Consider the following 26,034-nt stretch of genomic DNA (forward strand, 5'->3'; position numbering starts at 1 on the left):
TTTCAACCTTTTTTCCTCATTGAAAGACATGTGCACAGTCCAGTCTCGTGGGAATACCTAGGGTATTTACAGTTATACTTCACCTTCATTCACACAGACATTTGAGTGCCTACTGTGTGCCAGGTCCTCAGGATATCATGGCAACTCAGATACACACTGGCCTGCATATCACAATGCAAGTGGTGAAGAGCGATACTATTACAGGAATAATACTCACTCTACTCAAGTCATTTTTATTATTAACAAATTATAATTGAGTATCAGCAACACATTACCATGTTTGTAACCCATCTTACAATTAAAACAACAGTGGGTAAACAATACTGATTTAAACAATAACCTATTATTGAATGACTAAACTGTTTTCTCTGTTTCATAATTATAAGCCTTCTTAGGTAATGGTTTCTAGAGGAGCTTTGTTGAAAATAAAAAAAAAAAAAAGAACAAACCCCATAAAGTTCCTTACATGCTAATAGGAAATAGCTATAAAATGCATAAATAGCTGTAAAATGCATTGGTAAGTAGGATACAGACAGTGTGAAAGTTATGCTATTGTCTGGGTAAAGGGAGAAAACAATTTATATAAATACATGTATATATGTGCATTAAATGTTTGTGAAAGTATACACATGACCCAGGGAACATTGATTGGCTCCAGGGAGGAAAACTGAGTAGCTGGAGGAGGAGGGTAGGAGAGAGACTATTCACTGTGTCTTTGGAATTTGCATAGATAATGCATCACTTATCTATGATATGTGGTGTATTATCGATGCAAAAAAAAATGTTTTTAATAGCTAATCAACCCCAGACTGCCTTCTCCATCTAGAGAAGGACTTTTACTCTCAGGAAAGTAATAAGGTAAGCTACACAACTAAACACACGTCAAACACCTGAGGCCCCTGGCTTCTCTTGGCTGTTGGTGGCACTGGAAAAGCCGCTCCTTGACTCGCCACTTATCCTCTTCTGTCACCTTTCTTTTGTCACAGCCCTGGAGGTTGACAAGGGTCATGGTATCACAGAGAAGTGCATCCTTCACTTCTCGATCAAGTTGTGAGTCGGTGGTGAAGCTTGGAGAGTGGTTTACCTGCCGGGAGGAGTCATTATCCATCCCCTTCCTAGACCACCTGAGCAGGTCATGATTCTTGCAGGCCCAGCTGGAGGTTCTAGGAGAGACATCCGCCTCCAGTGCCCCCCCTTTGTGGCCTCAGCCAAGGAAGCTGGATGTTCTGACTTCCAAGACCACAGGACTCTGCCACAGAGATCCCTCCAGTGTATAGGCTGGTGAGAGCAAATCAGACAGCCTGACTCTATAGCGATAGTGTCCTTAAAGGCAAGGCTTACATGAGGAACTTTTGGGATCCAAAACCTGAGTTCCTACGGTGGAGACCAGAGACCACCAAGACTGGATTTAGCAGGTCAAAAGTGCAAATGTCTTACACCTTCTGCTAGATCCTATCTACCCCAGTGCCTCTGCATCCCCCATTCTGTGTTCCACCACTTGAGTACACTCCTATCCCAGGTGTCCTGTTCAGGGGTGGACCATGGTTTTGCAAAGCCCAGGAGATAATCCTCACCTCCAGCAGCCAGGGCTTCTGCTTGTGGTCCAGCAAGATGTCAAAACCAAGGATCTCAAAACAGGCACATGTACCTCCACTCAGATACTGGGGAAAACAGGTTCGGTAGCTGTGGCAAAGAACAGAATGTGCTGAGATGATGGCTTTGATGATGATGTCCTCAATATCTCCCCACAGCTCTCGGGGGTCGTAGCTGTACTCTCACAGCCAGGCGTTGAGTGTTGACAGCTTCCTGTGAGGCCCAGTGCTCAGAGGAAGATCAGTGGGGCCGGGCTGCAGACAGGAAGCTCCCTAACACTAATCCTAATTCCATGCCTAGGTTCCTTGTGCTTTGAGGGGTTGCCGCCAGCTTGGAGCAGGGTTTAATTATAGGGTGGGGTTTGGGGCTGCACTTGGTGGTCAGGCACAAGACAGGGGTCTATAAGGGTTGAGCCAGCTCAACCTCCCAAGGGCCAACTCAGCTCTGCTGAGACTGTGGGGCTAAAGGGCAGAAAAAGAGGAGAAAACAGAGTAGGTCATACCTCTTACTGCCCACAGCATCATCCCGGACAAAATTCTCATTGTGTCTGTTGACGGCATAGTTGGTCAGGTGCATGCAGATGTCATCCTGGGAAAAGAATGGCCCTGTGGTCAGGCTACTTCCATGCAGTTCTTCTCTCCAGCCATTCGTTGCCTTCTGATTACCTACCCCACCGCTGGATGGCTCATCTCTTGTCCCTCTTCATAGAGGACTGTTCTGTAAGCTCCTGGGGAAGGAGTGTGCCCTTCCTGCAGGCATGGCTTTTCTGCAGTCAGCACCCCCTAAATGCTGTCCTTCCAGCCAAGTGCCAAGGCGCTCCAGGCTTCACTCCTTGTTCATGTGTGACAAGCTAGCTGTGTGACAAGCCCCTCTACCTGGTTTCTCCACAGAACCTCAGCATTCGTGGCAGTGGAAGAGAAGAGGGTGCTGCCCTGCTGGCTGGCCTTTTTTTTTTTTAAGGATTTTTTTTTTTCTAAAGAATTTTTTTTTTATGTGGACCATCTTTTAAAGTCTCTATTGAATTTGTTACAATATTGCTTCTGTTTTATATTTTGGTTTTCTGGCCAGGAGGCATGTGGGATCTTAGCTCCCCGACCAGGGATCGAATCCATACCCCCTGCATTGGAAGGCGAAGTCTTAAACACTGGACTGCCAGGTAAGTTCCCCAGCTGGCCTCTTATCAGGTTGCTGTGGCTGGGCTCCACGTAGGGCATGGTGGTAAAGGCGGCCAGGCCCTCCTCATACATGGAGATCCGAAGAGGCTCACAGGATGTGATCAGGACATACATTCGCATGTCAAACTTGAAGCCATCAATGAGGAAGGGCTGAGAGCATGCAAACCCACCAGGGAAAAGTAATAATACAGTGTTCACTCAGTATCTGCAGGAGATTGGATCCAGGACCCCCACCCCCCATGGATACCAAACTCCACAGATGCTCAAGTCCATTGTATAAAATAGTGTCAGCCCTCCATATCCACGGGTTCCACATCTGCAGATATGGAGGGAGGGCCGACTGTACTTTTGAAGTACTTACTATGTACCATAAACTGTTGTAAGCACTTCAATACATAATAACTCATTTAATTTTCACAGTAACCAAAAAAAATTTTTTTTTCACAGTAACCATATACGGTAGTTACTGTTTTTATTTTTTTTGCGGTACGCGGGCCTCTCACTGTTGTGGCCTCTCCCTTTGCGGAGCACAGGCTCTGGACGCACAGGCTCCAGACGCGCAGGCTCAGCGGCCATGGCTCACGGGCCCAGCTGCTCTGCGGCATGTGGGATCTTCCCGGACCGGGGCACGAACCCGTGTCCCCTGCATCGGTAGGCGGACTCTCAACCACTGCGCCACCAGGGAAGCCCTAACCTTCTCTTTTCAGCTAAAACTTCCCTTTTACTTCCATCCCCCTGAGACATTCTAGGTCCCAGAGCCAGAGTCTGGTGGGAACTGAGATGGCGAACCCTTTCCTCCCCCAGAATCTCAACCTGGGGAGCCAGGCTCACTCACTCTGCAGGGAGGCACCAGATGCACGGGAAGATGTTACACTCAGTAGGATAGAGCTTCTGCATGCGGCTGAGGTTCTGAGCCAGCAGATCTTTGTGGCAGATTTCTGTCATGCCAGGGAAGTGGTTGACTTTCTGAAACAGAGCCAGTTGGTTATACTATCGCCCAGAGTAAGGGGCAGTTCCTGGGGCCTGAACATTCCAGATAGCAGTGGAAAAGGACTGGGGAGGTCAAGGGAGAAGTCACAGTGGAGGTAAACACTGCACCTAGTCCCCAAGGGAGAAAAGGAAGGCTCCCTAAGGCAGGTGGGAAACTGCTGCTTGGCCTCTCCCCAAAACACACATACACAGCAAGGTTAGCAAATGAGGGTCGGTGAGAAGGGCTAGCCAGGACTTTGGGCCTTCTAGCCACCTTATAACATCCCTCAGACTACCGGGGACTAGCCCTATAGGAATAACTGGTGCGGGATAACACAAAGCAAATGAGAAAACATTTCCCCAAAGAGAAAGGAAACTAAGGAGCAGCCCCAGGGAATGCACGGCAGTGGCACTCTCAGAGGGCAAGGCATTGCCAGGGTGGCCTGCTGGAAGCCCCCGCCCCGCTGCTCTGGCCCTCAGTGCTGGAAGGTTCAGTGCTCTCTGCTTTTCCCCCCCCATGAGCTGTGTGAACTGAGTATTTCTGAGCCTCAGTGTCCTTAATATAAGGGTATCTTTTGGGAATTGCCTGGCGGTCCAGTGGTTAGGACTTGGTGCTTTCACTGCAGGGGGCACGGGTTCGATCCCTGGTCGGGCAACTAAGATCCCACAAGCTGTGGCCGAAGCCAAGAAAACAAAACAAAACAAAAAAACACATAAGGGTATCTTTTTGAGGATTTAATGAGGTGAGAATGTAAAAGCACTTAACAGTGTCCGACCTCAGTAAATGCTGTTATCGTTACCCTCATCTCACAACTGCTCTCTGCATGCCCCTTCTTAGGGGCTTTTTGAGCGCTTCTAGCAGTCTCTCACTCTCGCTCTCACTCCTGCTCTCTCTCTTCTCCCATAATTCATGGGATAGGTGATAGTCTCAGCTCCCTGCTTGCCTTCTCTCAAAATAAGCCTACAGACACTTTTGTTTGCTAACCGCCACAAAGACCCAATTAGAGGATAACAAAAATACCATGAAGAAGTAATATCTGGGGCTTCCCTGGTGGCGCAGTGGTTAAGAATCCGCCTGCCAGTGCAGGGGACACGGGTTCAAGCCCTGGTCGGGGAAGATCCCACATGTGGCGGAGCAACTAAGCCCGTGCGCCACAACTACTGAGCCTGCGCTCTAGAGCCCATGCTCTGCTGCAAGAGAAGCCACCGCAATGAGAAGCCCACGCAACCGCAATGTAAAGTAGTCCCCCCAGCCCCCCTCCCTCCAAGGGGCAAAGAAACAGAGACCCAGTGCAGCCAAAAATAAATTAATAAATTAATTTAGAAAAGAAAAAGAAATAATATCTTCTTGTGGACCCTGGTCTATCTTTCCTGACTTTCTTGCTGCCATGCAGGACCCCACACTGACTCTTAATGGATGTGGAGTGCTAGGCTAAGCTGCTTAGAAGGCTGGATCGTTCAGCTGGCTCTACTGTTAACTCTGAAGCTCCCAGTCTTCCCCCTAAGATAGGCTCACCTGCCCTGGAGGGACCAGCTGAGCTTGCTTCCAGGCAAGCAGCATATATTGAGATAGGATGTGGCCAGCAGACACTTCCTTCAGATAACAGAAGCTCCAGAGACCCAAGAGGAGAATATTTCCATTGGTGCAGAAGCCCCTGGCCATGGCCTTTCCTGCTCTGCATAGGGGTATAGCCACCAAGAGTGGCAGCCTCGGGTGCCTGGGTGCAAGGGTAGGAGTAGTCATTCTGGGGCATAGTTCCTTTAGGATCTTGGGTCTGGAGGTTGTGCCTGAAACCTCTTCATGTCCATGATGCGTTCCAGTGAGACAGAGCAGTCTGTCCAGTACACAGTCCACTCTTTGTCCTCCCCCACCTCCTTCAGGCCACACATTTGGGCTGCCCGACGCACTGTGGAGAGAGGGAGGTCAGTGGAGCCAGCCTGGGCACTGGCAGCAAACCTTGGGACTGCAGCTGGGTTGGGTAAGGAACAGACCTGACCAGAGAGTGGGAATGAAGAAGGAGGTAGTTCCTACCTCAGCTCTGCTTACCTCAGTTTAGTTACCATTGCGACAATTCCAAGTTCATGAGGCTGTCAGGGTCCTTCCAAAATTTGACAGAAAACTATAGACTGGATCTCTGTTCCTGTCAGTCCTCTCAATTAGGATGGTTTCTGGCCTGCAGAGCTGACCCTCGGAAGGGGTCACACTGGCGCCTCACACTTTGGGGCACCCGTAGATGCCAGTGGGGATGAGGGGAGGAAGAAATGACTAACGTAGCTGGTGATTTTTCTTTTTTCTTAATTGCTGAAGCCACCTCAAAAGTTACCTTGAAAAAACAGTTTTAACCTGGTCTCATCTCATCTCTGGTAAAATCTGGGGCAGGGTGGGGGGGAGGGATGGTGATTTTTGTCATTTTTTCTCTTGTTAGCTAACTGGAGATTCCTACTCTACTGCTGAGACTAACTGGAACAGTGATGTGTCAGCTACTGGTAGCTGAGCCAGGAGGCTCAGTACAGGTTATAGGCCAGCCTAACAAGATCCAGGGGCTGGGAGCAGATTGAGGGGACCACCTCCAGAGTGAAAGCCGCAGCCCTAAATGTCCTCTCATGCCCAGTGGTGTGAGTGACGAGCTGGGTGCTTACCACTCTCATACTTGCAGTTGGTCAGATTGATGGCCAGGGGTCTGGAATGGAGGAATAGCAGAAATCAGGCAGAAGGAGAGAAGGGCCCTGGGCTGCCAGGCACCCAGAAGAAGAGACACCCAACAGATTAACAGTGCAATTCATTTTCTTTAGAAGCCACTTAAAGGAAAGACCAGGATGATATAAACGTGCTGAAATTCTAAACTAAGCCAGCCGAAGTGATTCTGAATTTTGTTTTTGTTGTACAAAAAGGCTAATGACCTCCTGTATTTCCTGTTCTCTTTCCTAGGCTAAAGGGAAGACTTTGGATCCCAGCCCGACTGCTGAAGGGCAGAGGGTTACTCTCTGGAGCTGGGCAAGTGAGGGGGTCCAGGGAACGGTTACCTGTGTTTCCACCTTCTCTTTCTCCTCCCAACTTCTAATTCATCTGGGTCAGCTGGGGTTATGATTTTCTTTGGTATTTTCTTGGCTACAATGGATAAAGGAACTCCATTCCTAAATGCATTAGTCAGCCTTCGAGAGTGCCTGCTGAGAAGGGTTAGAAGGGATGGTAGCTTCTCCTTTAACACACTCCTCGGATTCCTCTTCTTCACCATAGTTTTCCTCTGATTCGCTGGTCTTACAGGTACTTGGCTCCATCCTCTTAGATTCTGAGGAGAGAGGGGTGGGAGTGAAATGTATATGACTTCCCTCCAGGCCCAGGAAGGACGGCAGGAATCCACCCAAGGACCTTCATGGTGTTATAAGGGAATGTTGCTGCTCCTTCAGAACAGAGTAGTCCCACTACAGCATGGGATGTTTCCAAATAGGTAATGGGGTCCGTGGAATGCCTATGAGATGTTAGATTCGCTGACAAGCCCCAATTATCCAAGATCACTCCATACAATACTCTGGGGTGCATGCAGGAGCTGAACTGAGCTGGCAGGGACCATGACCATAGCTTTTTTGTTCTTGAATGTAATGGGGGATGGCTGGAGGTGCTGGGGGGGCCTTCACTTTGAAAAATAGAGCTGAAGACCAAAGGTCGCCTAGGCCACCCTTTTCCCTGTCCCATGATTCAGTTTCTCCATACAGACACACTGGGGCCAGGCACCCAATGGCCAAGACCCCCTGGGCTCTGACAGCGGAGGGGAAGCCCCCGGCGGACAATGCCCACCGCAGGTTCCGAGAGCGGAGGGGCTGCCGGGTCCGCCCCTATCGGCCTGGTGCTGGACTCAGCTGGTCGCTCACGACCGCCCTTCGGCCGGCTCTCGCTCCTTCCCAGGCGTTGCTGGGCCTCCGGGACCGCCTCCTTGTTCCACGGGAATGGCTATCCCCGGCGATCGCGAGGGGGGCCCGCTGCCCCCTGCACCCGGGGTTCACACCTATCTTGGAGATCCCGGCTGCGCCACCTTATGCAAGCAGGCTGCCGCCGCCGCCGTCGCCATGGACACGGGGGCGGCCCCCATTGGAGAAGCGTTCTGGGGGCGGGGCCTTTCCGAGAACCACACCCACTTTGGCGCCAGCAGAGGCCATATTGGGCGGGTGCCTGAGACGTTTGCCCCTGGGCTGCCGTAGGAAGCGCAATCGAGCGCCTGGCACTGGAGGGCGGACTCTTGCGGCAACTGACCCGATGCGTGATAGGACTTCTAGTCCTTCCGCTTTCACGCCAGTTCGCACGAGCCCCACCCCCTTTCCTGACCCTTTCCTAAATCCGCGGGCCAAGCTCCCGGAATTTGGCCAACGCAGTGTTCGGGACGAGAAGCCCCAATTATCCAAGTAATTAGTAACCATTAGTAACCATGTCTCGAGCAGTCCCAGCACTTGGGAGGGACGGCCGTGATTATCACACGTGCCCTGGAGGTACTCATCAGACTGCTCCTTTACTCTCGACATCTTTTCCTGATGTCCATCCGCTTTACCTCTGATTGCCACCTCCACCAAACTCCGCCCAATTTGTCACTTTAAGATTATCCCATGTGCTTAAATCTAAAGGACACTTAAAAAATTTCGCTCCTCTAAAAAGACATGTACATTTTCCGATTCATAGATTTCTTTACCTCCCTTCAGTGTATGATACTCTATTACCCCCTCCTTGAAATGGCTTTGGAGTCCCTTGCCTTTCAGGACGCACAATTTTCTCACTCTTTCTGACTCCACTTCTCACCCCACACTGACTCTTAATGGATGTGGAGCGCTAGGTTAAGCTGCTTAGAAGGCTAGATCATTCAGCTGGCTCTACTGTTGGCTCTGAAGCTCCCAGTCTTCCCCCTAAGATAGGCTCACCTGCCCTGGAGGGACCAGCTGAGCTTGCTTCCAGGCAAGCAGCATATATTGAGATAGGATGTGGCCAGCAAACACTTCCTTCAGATAACAGAAGCTCCAGAGACCCAAGAGGAGAATATTTCCATTGGTGCAGAAGCCCCTGGCCATGGGGCTTCTGCACCAATGGAAATATTTAACGTTCCAGGCACATATTTAACAGATATTTAACGTTCCAGGCACTGTTCTAGTACCTGAACCATCATTTCTTGCCTTAATTGCCACCATTAAGCAGCCTCTTAATTGGATTCCCTTATTCTATTTTTCCTTCCTTCATCCATCCATCCATCCACTGCAGCTTAAGTATTCGCCCTAAAATGCATATTTGTTACTCCCCAATTTAAAACTCTTCAAGGTTTCCCATTAGATCAAGTCCAAAACCCCTTAGTACAAAAGACCTTCCATCAAAAAATAAAACAAACAAAAAGCAAGCAAAGCGGTGGAGAGGCCCTGAGCTGGACTGTCCCTTCTTACTTACCTACTGTGCTCAAAGCCCAGGGCTCTGGATACAAAGGGTCTTCTAAGTGTTCCATATTCAAGCTCAGAAAAAGCTTCCATAAATCCCCTTCTGGACGATTCACAAAGTATTCATGGCTAAGAAGTACCACCACAAAGAAAACCTATTTGACTTTTACTTTTTGTGGAAAAACTTATTTGGGGCCAGAGAAGGCTTTCCTCTGAACATTAATCCTAAGGAAAAACTAGGGAAATCCTGGTATTTGGACTCATCACCTTCGACACACAAAGTCCACTTTACCCTAATGGTCATCTGCACTCCCTTCAGAGAGTGAGCGAGCAAAATAAAGTGATGTTATTGGAGCCCATATTTGCAAAGGCTTGCACAAAGAGGCATTAAGCTGAAATTACTGCAATGTGCCCAAAACATGAGGATGACCAAAAACTGTTTATAGGAATTTAAATGTCAAACTGATTTTCTTATGAAATGGGTTGTGATGCATATTCTGCTTCATCTCAATGAGACTTTATTAACATGGCAGTCACACGTGCACAGCCCCAGCTCAGCTTCAGGTGTCTGATTGCCTGCGTTGCAGTCCTGACTCCACTACTTTTGAGCCATCTGACCTTGGACAAATTACTAAACCTCTGTCAGCCTCCATATCTTCGTCTGTTAAATGGGGGTATTAAGAGGACCTGCAACTTTCAAGTTGTGAGGACACCTTGTTTTCACATGAAATTATGTATGTGAAGAACACTCAACTCAGCTTTGGGGCTGAAGGAAAATTCAAGGTGGCCAGGTAGGCGAAGAATGTGCTATAAATAGGGCATATGGATGGAGGGGACATATGTAGGGGCAGGATGAAGAAATACAACTCAGTGGTGGGCAAAGGGAGAACAGGCAGAGAGGCAAGAACAGAGGAAGTGATAAACTATCACTTTGCTAAGATTTGATAAGAAAGGAAGAGAAAAGTTGGCATATACGAGTCAGGAGTGTGTTAACTCTTGCACACACTCCCTTCTTAACAATAGGCTTGACATCCCTGGGGCTTATCTAAGAAGAAAGGTGAAAAGCAGCAGATACATCCATGAGGGCTCATTCATTCGATTTACTCCAAGGTATCCTCCTCCTTAAAGAGACCACTTACCAGTTCTTTATCCCTCCCCTTGGGCTGAGACAGGTGAGAAGGCATTCATGAAGTGCCCACATGATCATGATGGACAGCTTCCCGGAAAGAGACTTAGATCGGTTACAAAATAAATACTTCTGGAAGGATTACTGCTCCTCCTTGGCTATCAAGGCCACCAGTGCTGCCTGCACCTCTCCCGCCTGGGCTGGGGGCAGCAGACAGTCTCGGATGACGGCCAGAGCCGCCGCCTCTGTCAGGCTGCTGAAGTCCTGGGACGTTTTGACAGGGAGGTGCCCGGCCAGCTCACAGAGGGCAACATTGAAGGCCTCGCCTTCCTTTATCCCAAAGCTGGACTTCCGGGCCCAAAGAATTACTCGGACCCCCGTGAGGGCTGAGGAAGATGATGTCTTTCCAGGTGGAGCCCCCCGGGTCACAAACAAGTTATGTGCAATCTCGTGGTCAGCCAGATAGTCAGTGGCCCGACATACTCTGCTTATCAAGGCTTCCAAGTCGGGCCCTGGCCCGCTTGTGTAAAAGAGGAAGCCAGGAGCTGGGAGGTCCTGGAGCAGATGCAGACGGCCCTCAGGATCCAGGGGTTTGCTTGGGGCCCCCTCCACGGGCAGTCTGTGGGCCAAGTAATAGCCATGCAGGTGGAGGTGGTTCACTGAGGCCAGGCCACCCAGGCTGTTGAAGCCGACTCGGAAGCCTGGGTGTGAGCTCAGCAGCACAGCTTCAACCCCGGCCTGCAGTGCCCCTGGCAGCAGGCGCTGGGGGAGCCCTCGGGTGGGCTCGGGCACCAGCAGCACGTGGCCCCACTCCAAGGGGCTGACATTGATCACCACGAGGATGTCGTCTTGCTGGAGAGCACTGGGGAGATCGGCCTCCCGGTGCAAGCGGAAGAGGACTTCTCCTGGCCGGATCTGGTTGAAGTTAAACTGTTCAGGGTCAAACGCCTGCCTCACGCTCCTGATGTTCTGGGGGCTCCTTCTTTGCACACCTCGCTCCACATTCAGCTGAGCAACAAAACCCACGGCACCAGGAAGCGTTTGGGTCTGCAGCTCCCCCAGACAGTAGCGGAACAGCCCCAGCTCCATCCGCTGCCTCCAGGCCAAGCAGAGGGCAGAGTCAAAGCGAGACAGTGGCAGTGTGTCCAGAAGGCTGGGTCCGCTCCTTGGCCACTGAATCCCTTCTGGCACGAGTTCCTTCTGCCCATAGACAAAGTCAGGAATGCCGTGCCCTCCCCAGTCCTCACTGTTTGGAGGTAGCAAATAGGAAGTTTCATTTGAACCATGTGGAATAGCCATGGGGCTGACCTGAAACAATCATAAGGTGAAAAATACATGATGCTATCCCATTTCCAAAGATTTTATTTTTATTATTTATTTATTTATTTGGCCGTGCCACGCAGCTGGCGGGATATCAGTTCCCTGACCAGGGGCTGAACCTGGGCCATGGCAGTGAAAGCCCCAAATTCTAACCACTAGGCCACCAGGGAACTCTCCTATTTTTATTTTCAAATAACCTTTACTTTTTGCTCTGATTACAAAAGTAATATATGCCTCTGGTAAAATATTCTGAAAACAAAGAAATCACTCATAATTATCACCTGCAGATTAGCATACATTTTTACTGAATTAAAAATATAAATCAAATTCTCTTTCTAAAAATTATATATATTGAGTAAACTTTCTTAATGGATTAAAAAAATAAAGATAAATTACAACCCTATTCCAGTGCCCAGGGAAAAATCACAATTTACATTTAGCCTCATTTTCATATGTAGGTGGACCTTGACTTTTTTTTTTTGCCTGTGCCATGTGGCATCTAGGATCTTAGTTCCCCAACCAGGGATCAAACCTGTGCCCCCTGCATTGGGAGTGCGGAGTCTTAACCACTGGACCACAGGGAAGTCCCGGATCTTAATTTTTTAACAAATCTTTAACTGCTGTACATTTAGGTTGCTGCCAATTTCATACTATTATATACAATGTTGTGATGAACATCCTGTGTATCTATCTTTGCAGATGTTTTTATTTTCCTTTAAAATAAAATCTTAGTAGACCACTGGTCAGAGGAGGCTCATGGCTCAGGCTTTTGACAGTGTGTCAAACTGCCCTCCAGAAAACTGCACCAGTGTTCCAGTGCATGAGAATGGCCAAGGTTTCAAAGCTGACCACTCCGTGGCAACAGCTTTTCCACTGTTGTGTAGTGATTCCAAATGGCCATACATAGAACCATTTGGGTGAGGATGGCCCATCATAAGTGCCCTAGGCCAATCCTTTAAGGCAGAAATATAGGTGCCTGTCTTCATCTCCCACTGGGCCCCTGGAGCCCTGTGGACCCAGAAGTGTCAGGGAGATGACCTGCTGTTGGCCCAGATGGGACTTCAGAATGAAGCTTACCTCAGTAGAGTTGCCTCAGTACAAGTTTGGGTACCCTCAGCTCTGCTGGTCCAGAAACTTCATATTAGTAAAACAGAAAAAACAAAGAACATACAAAACAACATATTAAAAGTCAAGCTGAGTTTAATGAGTATAGAGTTTCAGTTTTGTAAGATGAAAAAGTTCTAGAGACTGGCGGCACAACGATGGGAATATACTTAACACTACTGAATTGCACACTTACACTTAGAAATGGTTAAGGTGGTAAATCTTATGCGTTTTTTACCACAATAAAAAAAATTTTTTTAAACTCGAGCTAAGCATAATATTAACAATAAAACATAAAATCTTTAATAATTCTATTGAAAGTGAGCCCAAGACATTTCTCCAAAGATACACAAATGTCCAACAAGCACATGAAAAGCTGCTCAACATCACTAATTAGGGAAATGCAAATCAAAATCACAGTAAGATACCACTTTACATCCTTTAGGATGGCTACTATCAAAAACAGAAAATAACATGTGTTGGCAAGGATATGGAGAAATTGGAACCCTTGTGCACTGCTGGTGGGAATGTAAAGTGATGCAGCTGCTATGGAAAACAGTACAGCAGCTCCTCAAAAAATTAAAAATAGAACTACTATATGATCCAGCAATCCCACTTCTGGGTATATATCCAAAAGAACCAAAAGCAGGGTCTCAAAAAGAGATATCTGTACACCCACTTTCATAGCAGCATTATTCACAATAGCCAAAAGGTGGAAGCAACTTAAGTATCCATCGATAGATAAATGGATAAACAAGATGCAGTATATACAGACAATGGAATGTTACTCAGCCTTAAAAAGCACGAAATGCTGACATATGTTACAACACGGATGGACCTTCAGGACATTATGCTAAGTGAAATAAGCCAGTCACCAAAGGACAAATATTGTGAGTCCACTTATATAAGAGACCTAAAGTGCTCAAATTCATAGAGACAGAAAGTAGAATGGTGGTTCCCAAGGGCTGGCGGGAGGAGAAAATGAGGAATTGTTTGTTGTTTAATGGGCATAGAGTTTCAGTTTTGCAAGAAGGAAAGAGGTCTGGAGATTGGCTACCAAACAATGTGAATATATTTAACACTACTGAACTATACACTCAGAAATGGTTAAGGTGTTAAATTTTATGCTATGTGTTTTTTTTTTAACTTTTGAAGACTGCCATATTTTTTTTAAATAAATAAATAAATTTATTTATTTATATTTGGCTGCGTTGGGTCTTTGTTGGTGCGCACGGGCTTTCTCTAGTTGCGGTGGGCGGGGGCTACTCTTCATTGTGGTGCACGGGCTTCTCACTGCAATGGCTTCTCTTGTTGACGAGCATGGACTCTAGGCGAGCGGGCTTCAGTAGTTGTGGCACACGGGCTTCAGTAGTTGTGGCTCACGGGCTCTAGATCACAGGCTCAGTAGTTGTGGCGCATGGGCTTAGTTGCTCCGCGGCATGTGGGATCTTCCCAGACCAGGGCTCAAACCCGTGTCCCCTGCATTGGCAGGCGGATTCTTAACCACTGCGCCACCAGGGAAGTCCCTATGCTACGTGTTTTTTATTTATTTTATTTTTATTTTTTTAAAGCTTAGTGGTATTTTTACGGAGGAATTTTTTTAAATTAATTAATTAATTTATTTTTGGCTGTGTTGGGTCTTCGTTTTCTGTGCGAGGGCTTTCTCTAGTTGCGGCCAGTGGGGGCCACTCTTCATCGCGGTGCGCGGGCCTCACTGTCGTGGCCTCTCTTGTTGCAGAGCACAGGCTCCAGACGCGCAGGCTCAGTAGTTGTGGCTCATGGGCCTACTTGCTCTGCGGCATGTGGGACCTTCCCACACCAGGGCTCGAACCCGTGTCCCCTGCATTGGCAGTCAGATTCTAAACCACTGCGCCACCAGGGAAGCCCTGATACGTGTTTGTTTGTTTTTTTTTTTTCTGCGGTACGCGGGCCTCTCACTGTTGTGGCCTCTCCCGTTGCGGAGCACAGGCTCTGGACGCGCAGGCTCAGCGGCCATGGCTCATGGGCCCAGCCGCTCCGCGGAATGTGGGATCCTCCCGGACCGGGGCACGAACCCGTGTCCCCTGCATTGGCAGGCGGACTCTCAACCACTGTGCCACCAGGGAAGCCCCTGCTACATGTTTTTTAATTACAACTTTTAAAATATCAAGATGGTAAATTTCATGTTATGTATTTTTTTTGTGTGTGTGTGGTACGCAGGCCTCTCACTGTTGTGGCCTCTCCCATTGCGGAGCACAGGCTCCAGACGCACAGGCTCAGCAGCCATGGCTCATGGGCTCAGCTGCCCCGCAGCATGTGGGATCCTCCCGGACCGGGGCACGAACCTGTGTCCCCTGCATCGGCAGGCGGACTCTCAACCACTGCGCCACCAGGGAAGCCCCATGTTATGTATATTTTACCACAACTTGAAAAAATTTAAGTGGGTCTCAAAATAGATTTAAGAAATCCAACCATTTGATGAGCTAAACCTAAGTATTCACTTACTCTCTCATTCACTCATTCATTCATTAATTCATTCAGAATCAATGCCTACGTCATCCCCACTGTTGATACTCTGGGGCCACCTCTTCTGTGCACCCTGCTCCACGTTCAGCTGAGCCACAAAACCCAAGTACTTATGAAGTAACTGCTGTGTATGAGGCAATGGGGAAATTGTAGCAAATAAAGAGAACAAAGTCCACACATATCCTTATGGAGCTTACATCCCGGGGTGGAGTCAGATGATAAGCAAAAGGAAAATATTAACTACCCGTGGTGATAGCATTTTGTGGGAAATAAACAAGTGATACAACAGAGGGTGACTAAGGGGTGGGATCAGGGCATCCCACTTCTACAAGAGGGCGGGGCAGGGCCCTCTGAAATGACAGCTGAACTAAGACAGGAAGGATGAGAAAAGGCCTACAATGAAGAGCTGAGGAAAGTGTACTCTAAGCAAAGGAAACTGTGTGTACTCTAAGCAAAGGAAATTGTAAGTCCAAGGCCATAAGTCTCGCAGGGCAGGTGGGTGGCCTGTTCAAGGAACAGAAAGGAGGTAGTGTTACTGAGGTATGGCCGACCAAGGGACGGGGCCCCCCCATGAGGCTGGAGAGGAAGGCAGGGGCCAGATTAGCTGCAGGGCCTTATGCCTCATGGTCAGGAACTTGGATTTTATTCTAAACGGAGTAAGAAATCACTGGCAGGTTCTAAGTATAAGGATCGTCTGGTATTTTATAAACTTTTTTCTAACTGTTGTGTGGAAAATAGATTGTAGGGGAGCAAAGGGGAAGCAGAGATCACTTTGGAGGCCACTCTGGTGGCCAGGTGAGCAGTGAGGGCGACTGGACAACACAGATGGCAACAGAGTCAAAGGAGCTGGGGATATGGGTCATGTTTTGAAGGCTGAACCAACAGGGCCTGCTGACAGGCTGACTATGGGGACTGACAGAAAAGGAAGAGCTGGGAGTGACTTGGCATCAGGAACTAGGCACTGCAGTGGCATTTACAGAGATGGAGATGCTGGGGAGGTGCGGTGAGAATAGGTTGACTAGAGGAAGGGAGAAACCAAGAGTTCAGTTTTGATTATTGACTCTGAGATGCAGCCTGGGCATCTAAGAAAAGTGGTGTAGGCAGTAGGACAGTCAAACCTGGAGGTTAAGGGTAAGGTCTGGGCTAGATACAAATTTGGAGTAACATTAAAAGCCAGGGGCTAGGACCAAGGACCTAGGGCCAAGATGATACCAAAAGGCTAAAAATATGAGTAAAGACATATCAGTCAATAGAATCAATAGAAGGTGGGTATGGGGCTTCCCTGATGGTGCAGTGGTTGAGGGTCCGCCTGCCGATGCAGGGGACGCGGGTTCGTGCCCCGGTCCGCGAAGATCCCACATGCCGCGGAGCGGCTGGGCCCGTGAGCCATGGCCGCTGAGCCTGTGCGTCAGGAGCCTGTGCTCCGCAGCAGGAGAGGCCACAGCAGTGAGAGGCCCGCGTACCGCAAAAAGAAAAAAAAAAAAAAAGAAAGTGGGTATGGTTGTATTTATATTCAAGTGAACTAGGAGGCAAAAACAATACCTAGGAATAAAGAGGAATACTTGAAAGTGACAAATCATAGTGACCACACAACAGGACTGAACCTACATAGGAAAACCAGGAGAAAGGGCACACTGTTCGCATGTCTATGTTGTGCGAGGCATGGGTTGGGGGCTTTCCAAGTGCACTCAGGTGACCCTCACAACAAGCCTGTGTAGTCAGTATCATCCTGGCAGGAAAGTGAGAGATGTGGTTTTGGAGGCTGACAAAGTGTTTGAATTCTGGCTCTTCCATTCACTAGGGATGTGACCTTGAGCCCCTAGAACAAAGTCCATTTCCTCACCATGGCCTCCGGGCTCTCAAGGCTTAGCGGTGCCTCCCCCTCTTACCTCCTCCCAGACCACTCTTCCCTTGGCCTACTCTGCTGCTCACTCTTCCTAAACTTGCTCCCGCTCAGGGCCTTGGTGATTTATGTTCTCTCAGCCTAAAATACCCTCCTCCCAGGTATTCTTCACATGCCTGGCTCATTTAGGTCTCAAACATCAAACAACAAATATCACCACGTCAGACAAACCCTGTGTGGCCATCCTATGTAATGTCTCAAGGAAAAGAGGAAGAGGGAAATAATATTACAAGCAGGGAATGAAATGTCTTGGAAAACAAAAAAAAGTTAGAATTCACAAATCCAAGGGAGGGTATTTTAATAAAAAAATGATCAATGAACAAACCTTTGAAAGATCCAACCAAGAAACAAAATAATTGTTTTGTTTAAAAATAGCACTACGAGTTATTTTTAAATCAGCCACTCAGTTTTATCACTGTGTCAAGGGTTGATCGGGCACAGGAAGGACAATACGCTAACCAGACTTACCAGGGACTGCTGGATGACTCAGAATAACTATTTAATAATTTATGGACTTCCCTGGTGGCACAGTGGTTAAGAATCCACCTGCCAATGCAGGGGACACGGGTTCGAGCCCTGGTCCGGGAACATCCCACATGCCATGGAGCAACGAAGCCTGTGCGCCACAACTACTGAGCCTGCACTCTAGAGCCCATAAGCCACAATTACTGAGGCCCACACGCCTAGAGCCCGAGCTCCGCAACGAGAGAAGCCACCACAATGAGAAGCCCGTGCACTGCAATGAAGACCCAAGGCAACCAAAAATAAATAAATAAACAAATTTGTATTAAAAAAATTATACCTCATTAAAGCTGAAAACAAACAACAATAAAAGATAATTAACCTCGGAGCATGCCTCCTCAGCTTCTGGAAGTTCCATGACTGGCAGCGAACGCTGGTGCGAGACCAGCCTACCAGGGAGAGAATCTGCAGAGACATATATACATGGAAGCCACCTGCCATGTGTAAGGTACCTTATGGAAAGACTCAAATGGCAAAGAACTGATTGAGACTTCCAGCCAACAAGCAGTGAGGAAGTGACCTGCTCAGTCCACTAGCTTGTGAGGAGCTGGCTCCTGCCAACAACAGGCTAGCAGAGAAACGTGGCTGTGAATGGAGGGAAGGAAATGCTGTCAAAGCTTCAGAACTGGAAGTTTCAGACATGGATCAGAGAGTACCTTCAAGATGGTGGAGGAGTAAGACATGGAGATCACCTTCATCCCCACAAATACATCAAAAGTACATCTACATGTGGAACAACTCCTACAGAACACCTACTGAATGCTGGCAGAAGACCTCAGACTTCCCAAAAGGCAAAAAACTCCCCACGTACCTGGCCACGTGGTAGAAAGGGTCTTGGTGCTCCGGCCGGCTACCAGGCCGGAGCCTCTGAGGTGGGAGAGCCGAGTTTGGGACGCTAGACCACCAGAGACCTCCTGGCCCCATGTAATATCAATCGGCGAGAGCTCTCCCAGAGAACTTCATCTCAACACTAACACCCAGATCCACTGAACGACTAGCAAGTTCCAGTGCTGGACACCCCATGCCAAACAACTAGACAGGAACACAACCCCACCCATTAGCAGAGAGGCTGCCTAAAATCATACTAAGTTCACAGACACCCCAAAACACAACACTGGACATGGTCCTGCTCACCAGAAGGACAAGATCCAACCTCATCCACCAGTCCCCCCCCACAGGGAAGCCTACACAACCCACTGAACCAACCTTACCCACTGGGGGCAGACACCAAAAACAACAGGAACTACGAACATGCAACCTGCGAAAAGGAGACCCTAAACACAGTAAGTTAAGCAAAATGAAAAGACAGAGAAATACGCAGCAGATGAAGGAGCAAGGCAAAAACCCACCAGACCAAACAAATGAAGAGGAAACAGGCAATTTACCTGAAAAAGAATTCAGAGTCATGATAGTAAAGATGATCCAAAATCTTGGAAATAGAATGGAGAAAATACAAGAAACATTTAACAAGGACCTAGAAGAACTAAAGAGCACACAAACAATGATGAACACCACAAAAAATGAAATAAAAAATTCTCTACAAGGAATCAACAGCAGAATAACTGAGGCAGAAGAATGGATAAGTGACCTGGAAGATAAAATAGTGGAAATAACTACCACAGAGCAGAATAAAGAGAAAAGAATGAAAAGAATTGAGGACAGTCTCAGAGGCCTCTGGGACAACATTAAACGCACCGACATTAGAATTATAGGGGTCCCAGAAGAAGAAGAGAAAAAGAAAGGGTCTGAGAAAATATTTGAAGAGATTATAGTTGAAAACGTCCCTAATATGGGAAAGGAAAGAGTCAATCAAGTCCAGGAAGCGCAGAGAGTCCCATACAGGATAAATCCAAGGAGAAACATGCCAAGACACATATAAATCAAACTATCAAAAATTAAATACAAAGAAAAAATATTAAAAGCAGCAAGGGAAAAGCAACAAATAACAGAAGGGAATCTCCATAAAGTTAACAGCTGATCTTTTAGCAGAAACTCTGCAAACCAGAAGGGAGTGGCAGGACATATTTAAAGTGATGAAAGGGAAAAACCTACAACCAAGATTACTCTACCCAGCAAGGATCTCATTCAGATTCGACAGAGAAATTAAAACCTTTACACTGGGCTTCCCTGGTGGCGCAGTGGTTGAGAGTCCACCTGCTGATGCAGGGGACGTGGGTTCGTGCCCCGGTCTGGGAAGATCCCACATGCCGCGGAGCGGCTGGTCCCGTGAGCCATGGCCGCTGAGCCTGCGCGTTCGGAGCCTGTGCTCCGCAACGGGAGAGGCCACAACAGTGACAGGCCTGCGAACCCAAAAAAAAACCTTTACAGACGAGCAAAAGCTAAGAGAATTCAGCACCACCAAACCAGCTTTAAAACAAATGCTAAAGGAACTTCTCTAGGCAGGAAACACAAGAGAAGGAAAAGACCTACAATAACAAACCCAAAACAATTGAGAAAATGGTAATAGGAACATACATATCGATAATTACCTTAAATGTAAATGGATTAAATGCTCCAACCAAAAGACACAGACTGGCTGAATGGATACAAAAATAAGACCCGTACATATGCTGTCTACAAGAGACCCACTTCAGACCCAGGGACACATACAGACTGAAAGTGAGGGAATGGAAAAAGATATTCCATGCAAATGGAAATCAAAAGAAAGCTGGAGTAGCAATTCTCATATTAGACAAAACAGACTTTAAAATAAAGACTATTACAAGAGACAAAGAAGGACACTACATAATGATCAAGGGATCAATCCAAGAAGAAGATATAACAATTGTAAATATTTACGCACCCAACATAGGAGCACCTCAATACATAAGGCAAATCTAACAGTCATAAAAGGGGAAATTGACAGTAACACAAAAATAGTAGGGGACTTTAACACCCCACTTTCACCAATGGACACATCAGTCAAAATGAAAATAAATAAGGAAACACAAGCTTTAAATGATACATTAAACAAGATGGACTTAATTGATATTTATAGGACATTCCATCCAAAAACAACAGAATACACTTTCTTCTCAAGTGCTCATGGAACATTCTCTAGGATAGATCATATCTTGGGTCACAAATCAAGTCTTGGTACATTTAAGAAAACTGAAATCGTATCTATCAAGCATCTTTTCTGACCACAATGCTATGAGACTAGATATCAATTACAGGAAAAAACTGTAAAAAATACAAACACATGGAGGTTAAACAATACTAAATAACCAAGAAATCACTGAAGAAATCAGAGGAAATCAAAAAATACCTAGAAACAAATGACAATGGAAACATGACAACCCAAAACCTATGGGATGCAGCAAAAGCAGTTTTAAGAGGGAAGTTTACAGCAATACAATCCTACCTCAAGAAACAAGAAAAATCTCAAATAAACAACCTAACCTTACACTTAAAGCAATTAGAGAAAGAAGAACAAAAAAACCCCCTAAGTTAGCAAAAGGAAAGAAATCATAAAGATCAGATCAGAAATAAAGGAAAAAGAAATAAAGGAAATGACAGCAAAGATCAATGAAAGTAAAAGCTGGTTCTTTGAGAAGATAAACAAAACTGATAAACCATTAGCCAGACTCATCAAGAAAAAAAGGGAGAAGACTCAAATCAATAGAATTAGAAATGAAAAAGGAGAAGTAACAACTGACACTGCAGAAATACAAAGGATCATGAGAGATCACTACAAGCAACTATATGCCAATAAAATGGACAACCTGGAAGAAATGGACAAATTCTTAGAAAAGCACAACCTTCCAAGAGTGAACCAGGAAGAAATAGAAAATATAAACAGACCAATCACAAGCACTGAAATTGAGACTGTGATTAAAAATTTTCCAACAAACAAAAGTGCAGGACCAGATGGATTCACAGGTGAATTCTATCAAACATATAGAGAAGAGCTAACACTTATCCTTCTAAAACTCTTCCAAAGTATAGCAAAGGGAGGAACACTCCCAAACTCATTCTACGAGGCCACCATCACCCTGATACCAAAACCAGACAAAGATGTCACAAAAAAAGAAAACTACAGGTCAATATCACTGGTGAACACAGATGCAAAAATCCTCAACAAAATACTAGCAAACAGAATCCAGCAGTACATTAAAAGGATCATACACCATGATCAAGTGGGGTTTATCCCAGGAATGCAAGGATTCTTCAGTATACGCAAATCAATCAATGTGATACACCATATTAATAAACTGAAGGATAAAAACCATATGATAATCTCAACAGATGCAGAAAAAGCTATTGACAAAATTCAATACCCATTTATGATAAAAACTCTCCAGAAAGTAGGCACAGAGGGAACTTACCTCAACATAATAAAGGCCATATATGACAAACGCACAGCCAACATTGTTCTCAATGGTGAAAAACTGAAACCATTTTCACTAAGATCAGGAAGAAGACAAGGTTGCCCACTTTCACTACTAGTATTCAACATAGTTTTGGAAGTTTTAGCCACAGCAATCAGAGAAGAAAAAGAAATAAAAGGAATCCAAATTGGAAAAGAAAAAGTAAAACTGTCACTGTTTGCAGATGACATGATACTTTACATAGAGAATCCTTAAGATGCTACCAGAAAACTACTAGAGCTAATCAATGAATTTGGTAAAGTGGCAGGATACAAAATTAATGCACAGAAATCTCTTGCATTCCTATACATTAACAACAAAAGATCAGAAAGAGAAATTAAGTAAACACTCCCATTTACCACTGCAACAAAAAGAATAAAATACCTAGGAATAAACCTACCTAAGGAGACAAAAAACTATAAGACACTGATGAAAGAAATTAAAGATGATACAAACAGATGGAGAGATATACCATGTTCTTGCATTGGACGAATCAACACTGTGAAAATGGCTATACTACCCAAAGCAATCTACAGATTCAATGCAATCCCTATCAAACTACCAATGGCATTTTTCACAGAACTAGAACAAAAAATTTCACAATTTGTATGGAAACACAAAAGACCCTGAAAAGCCAAAGCAATCTTGAGAAAGAAAAATGGAGCTGGAGGAATCAGGGTCCCTGACTTCAGATTATACTACAAAGCTACAGTAATCAAGACAGTATGGTACTGGCACAAAAACAAAAATATAGATCAATGGAACAGGATAGAACAGGAACAGGATAGAAAGGACAGAATGGAACAGGATAGAAAGCCCAGAGATAAACTCATGCACATATGGTCACCTTATCTTTGATAAAGGAGGCAACAATATACAATGGAGAAAAGACAGCCTCTTCAATAAGTGGTCCTGGGAAAACTGGACAACTACATGTAAAAGAATGAAATTAGAACACTTCCTAACACCATACACAAAAATAACCTCAAGTAGATTAAAGACCTAAATATAAGGCCAGACACTATAAAACTCTTAGGGGAAAATACAGGCAGAACACTCTATGACATAAATCATAGCAAGATCCTTTTTGACCCATCCCCTAGAGAAATGGAAGTAAAAACAAAAATAAACATATGAAACCTAACGAAACTTAAAAGCTTATGCACAGCAAGGGAAACCATAAACAAGACAAAAAGACAGCCCTCAGAATGGGAGAAAATATTTGCAAGTGAAGCAACTGACAAAGGATTAATCTCCAAAATATACAAGCAGCTCATGCAGCTCAGTATCAAAAAAACAAACAACCCAATGCAAAGATGGGCAGAAGACCTAAACAGACATTTCTCCAAAGAAGATATACAGATTGCCAACAAACACATGAAAGGATGCTCAATATCACTAATCATTAGAGAAATGCAAATCAAACTACAATGAGGTATCACCTCACACGGGTCAGAATGGCCATCATCAAAAAATCTACAGAGAAGAAGGTGAAGGCCTCCAAGAAGAAGAAACGCTCCAAGGCCAAAGCCGAGAGGGAAGCATCCCCTGCGGACCTTCCCATTGACCTGAACGAGCCCACGTACTGTCTGTGCAATCAGGTCTCCTATGGAGAGATGATCGGCTGTGACAATGACGAGTGCCCCATCGAGTGGTTCCACTTCTCCTGCGTGGGGCTGAACCATAAACCCAAGGGCAAGTGGTACTGCCCCAAATGTTGAGGGGAGAACGAGAAGACCATGGACAAGGCCCTGGAGAAGTCCAAAAAGGAGTGGGCCTACAACAGGTAGTGGCGGGCCTGGCTGGACCGAGGCGAGCAGGGCGAGCTGTGTATTTATTGCATCGCCACCTGGATGGGCGCAGGGACTGCACGTGTAGCCTTCTGAAGACTGTTGGATGAGGAGCTGTTCCTCTCGTGGGATGACCAGGGTTCTCTTTGCTTTTCCGTTGGTGCACATGTGTAACGAGAGAGTGGTCTATGGATCAGCATTTTAGAAACTGCAAATATAGGTTTGAATTAAAAAAACAAACAAACAAACAAACAATAAATGCTGGAGAGGGTGTGGAGAAAAGGGAACCCTCTTGCACTGCTGGTGGGAATGTAAATTGATACAGCCACTATGGAGAACAGTATGGAGGTTCCTTAAAAAACTAAATAGAACTACCATATGACCCAGCAATCCCACTACTGGGCAAATACCGAGACAACCATAATTCAAAAGGAGTCATGTACCACAATGTTCACTGCAGCACTATCTACAATAGCCACGACATGGAAAGCAACCTAAGTGTCCATTGGTGGATGAATGGATAAAGAAGATGTGGCATGGGCTTCCCTGGTGGCACAGTGGTTAGGAGTCCACCTGCCAATGCAGGGGACATGGGTTCATGCCCTGGTCTGGGAAGATCCCACATGCCACAGAGCAACTAAGCCTGTGCGTCACAACTACTGAGCCTGCGCTCTAGAGCCCACGAGCCACAGCTACTGAGCCCACGTGGCACAACTACTGAAGCCTGTGCACCTAGAGCCCGTGCTCCGCAACAAGAGAAGCCACCACAGCGAGAAGGCCGCGCACCACAACGAAGAGTAGCCCCCGCTCGCCACCACTAGAGAAAGCCCGTGCACAGCAACAAAGGAGCCAATGCAGCCAAAAATAAAAAAAATCAATAAATTAAAAAAAAAGATGGGCACATATACACAATGGAATATTACTCACCCATAAAAAGAAACGAAATTGAGTTATTTGTAGTGAGGTGGGTGGACTTAGAGTCTTTTATCAGAGTGAAGTAAGTCAGAAAGAGAAAAACAAATACCGTATGCTGATACATATATATAGAATCTCAAAAAAAAATGGTTCTGAAGAACCTAGGGGCAGGACAGGAATAAAGACATAAACGTAAAGAATGGACTTGAGGACACGGGGAGGGGGAAGGGTAAGATGGGACGAAGTGAGAGAGTGGCATGGACATATATGCACTACCAAATGTAAAACAGATAGCTAGTGGGAAGCAGCCGCATCGCACAGGGAGATCAGCTCGGTGTTTTGTGACCACCTAGAGGAGTGGGATAGGGAGGGTGGGAGGGAGACGCAAGAGGGAGGGGATATGGGGATATATGTATACGTATAGCTGATTCACTCTGTTATACAGCAGCAACTAACACAACAATGTAAAGCAATTATACTCCAATAAAGATGTGGAAAAAAAAAATTAACCGCACCTCCACCTCCTCCACGCAGTAGCTTGTGATCCTCACCTTTTGGAACAGTGTAGGTTAATTCATTCATGCATACATCCAATAAATATTGAGAGCCTACCATGTGTCAAGCATTGTCCTAGGAGTTGAGAGGGGACAAGAGCAAACAGGTCAGCTTCGATCCCTGCCTCCCCCAGCATGCAGTCTGGACGCAGGGTGGGGTCAGAGGGACAGCACGTAGGCTGGAATGAGTACAGCAGGGCGGATTCTTGAAAAGAGCCTTAGACTGGAGAGACGGCTTTGTAAATGACCGAGTCTAGACAAGTCACTGAACTCCCCTGAGCCTCTGCATTTCCAAATTTGTAAAACGGTAACTTACCTTAAAGAACTGTTGTAAGAACTGAAGCTATGCAGAGCGCTTCAGCGGGCCCTCAGTAAACGGCCTCAGTAGGCAGAAAGGTTATGGTTATTTCTGGAGAGGTGGTATGAGGGTTGCAACACGTACGGCAGGTGCTCGGTGGTAACGTCTGGGTGGAAGAGCCCTCGTTGGGCAGAGGGGCAGCCGACCGCCTCGGGCCACTCAGCGAGTCACAAGGTTTCTCGGTTACCCTTTGCTCCAAACACTTCCCTAATGCCCCTTACCGGTCTCCACACAAAGCCGCCCCGTCCCCCCCGCCACGCAATGCAGGTGAGGCAAACACGCTCGCCTTCCCCCGAAATCCTGCCGCGGCCATAGCGAGGTCGTGGCACCCTTAACGCCTGCGCAAGCTGCACGCAGGTACGCGGCGCGGCCCGTCCCGCCCATCCAGGAGGCGGGGTCGTGCGGCCTGGGCTCCGCCCTGGAA

General features: G+C 46.6%; 2 protein-coding genes across 2 annotated transcripts; both read right to left on the bottom strand.

The window, feature by feature from the left end:
* Nucleotides 1-213: 213 nt before the first annotated feature.
* Nucleotides 214-10,423, bottom strand: TTLL13 (tubulin tyrosine ligase like 13). The gene is given in 11 exon segments (XM_070045033.1): nt 214-1,084; nt 1,575-1,806; nt 2,096-2,182; nt 2,776-2,965; nt 3,494-3,513; nt 3,604-3,734; nt 5,526-5,644; nt 6,378-6,418; nt 6,762-6,884; nt 6,886-7,027; nt 10,283-10,423. Coding segments are annotated over 10 exon segments (1,287 nt in total). The 5' UTR covers nt 7,017-7,027; nt 10,283-10,423; the 3' UTR covers nt 214-871.
* On the bottom strand, nt 9,563-25,976 carry GDPGP1 (GDP-D-glucose phosphorylase 1). Its single transcript, XM_060293838.2, has 3 exons — nt 25,569-25,976; nt 12,667-12,723; nt 9,563-11,577 (listed from the first exon to the last, which is right to left on the bottom strand). Exon 3 carries the CDS (start codon nt 11,566-11,568, stop codon nt 10,411-10,413), a length of 1,158 nt encoding a protein of 385 aa, XP_060149821.1. The 5' UTR covers nt 11,569-11,577; nt 12,667-12,723; nt 25,569-25,976; the 3' UTR covers nt 9,563-10,410.
* Nucleotides 25,977-26,034: the final 58 nt, after the last annotated feature.

The sequence above is a fragment of the Globicephala melas genome, chromosome 2, assembly GCF_963455315.2.
Source record: "Globicephala melas chromosome 2, mGloMel1.2, whole genome shotgun sequence".
Lineage (NCBI taxonomy): Eukaryota > Metazoa > Chordata > Mammalia > Artiodactyla > Delphinidae > Globicephala > Globicephala melas.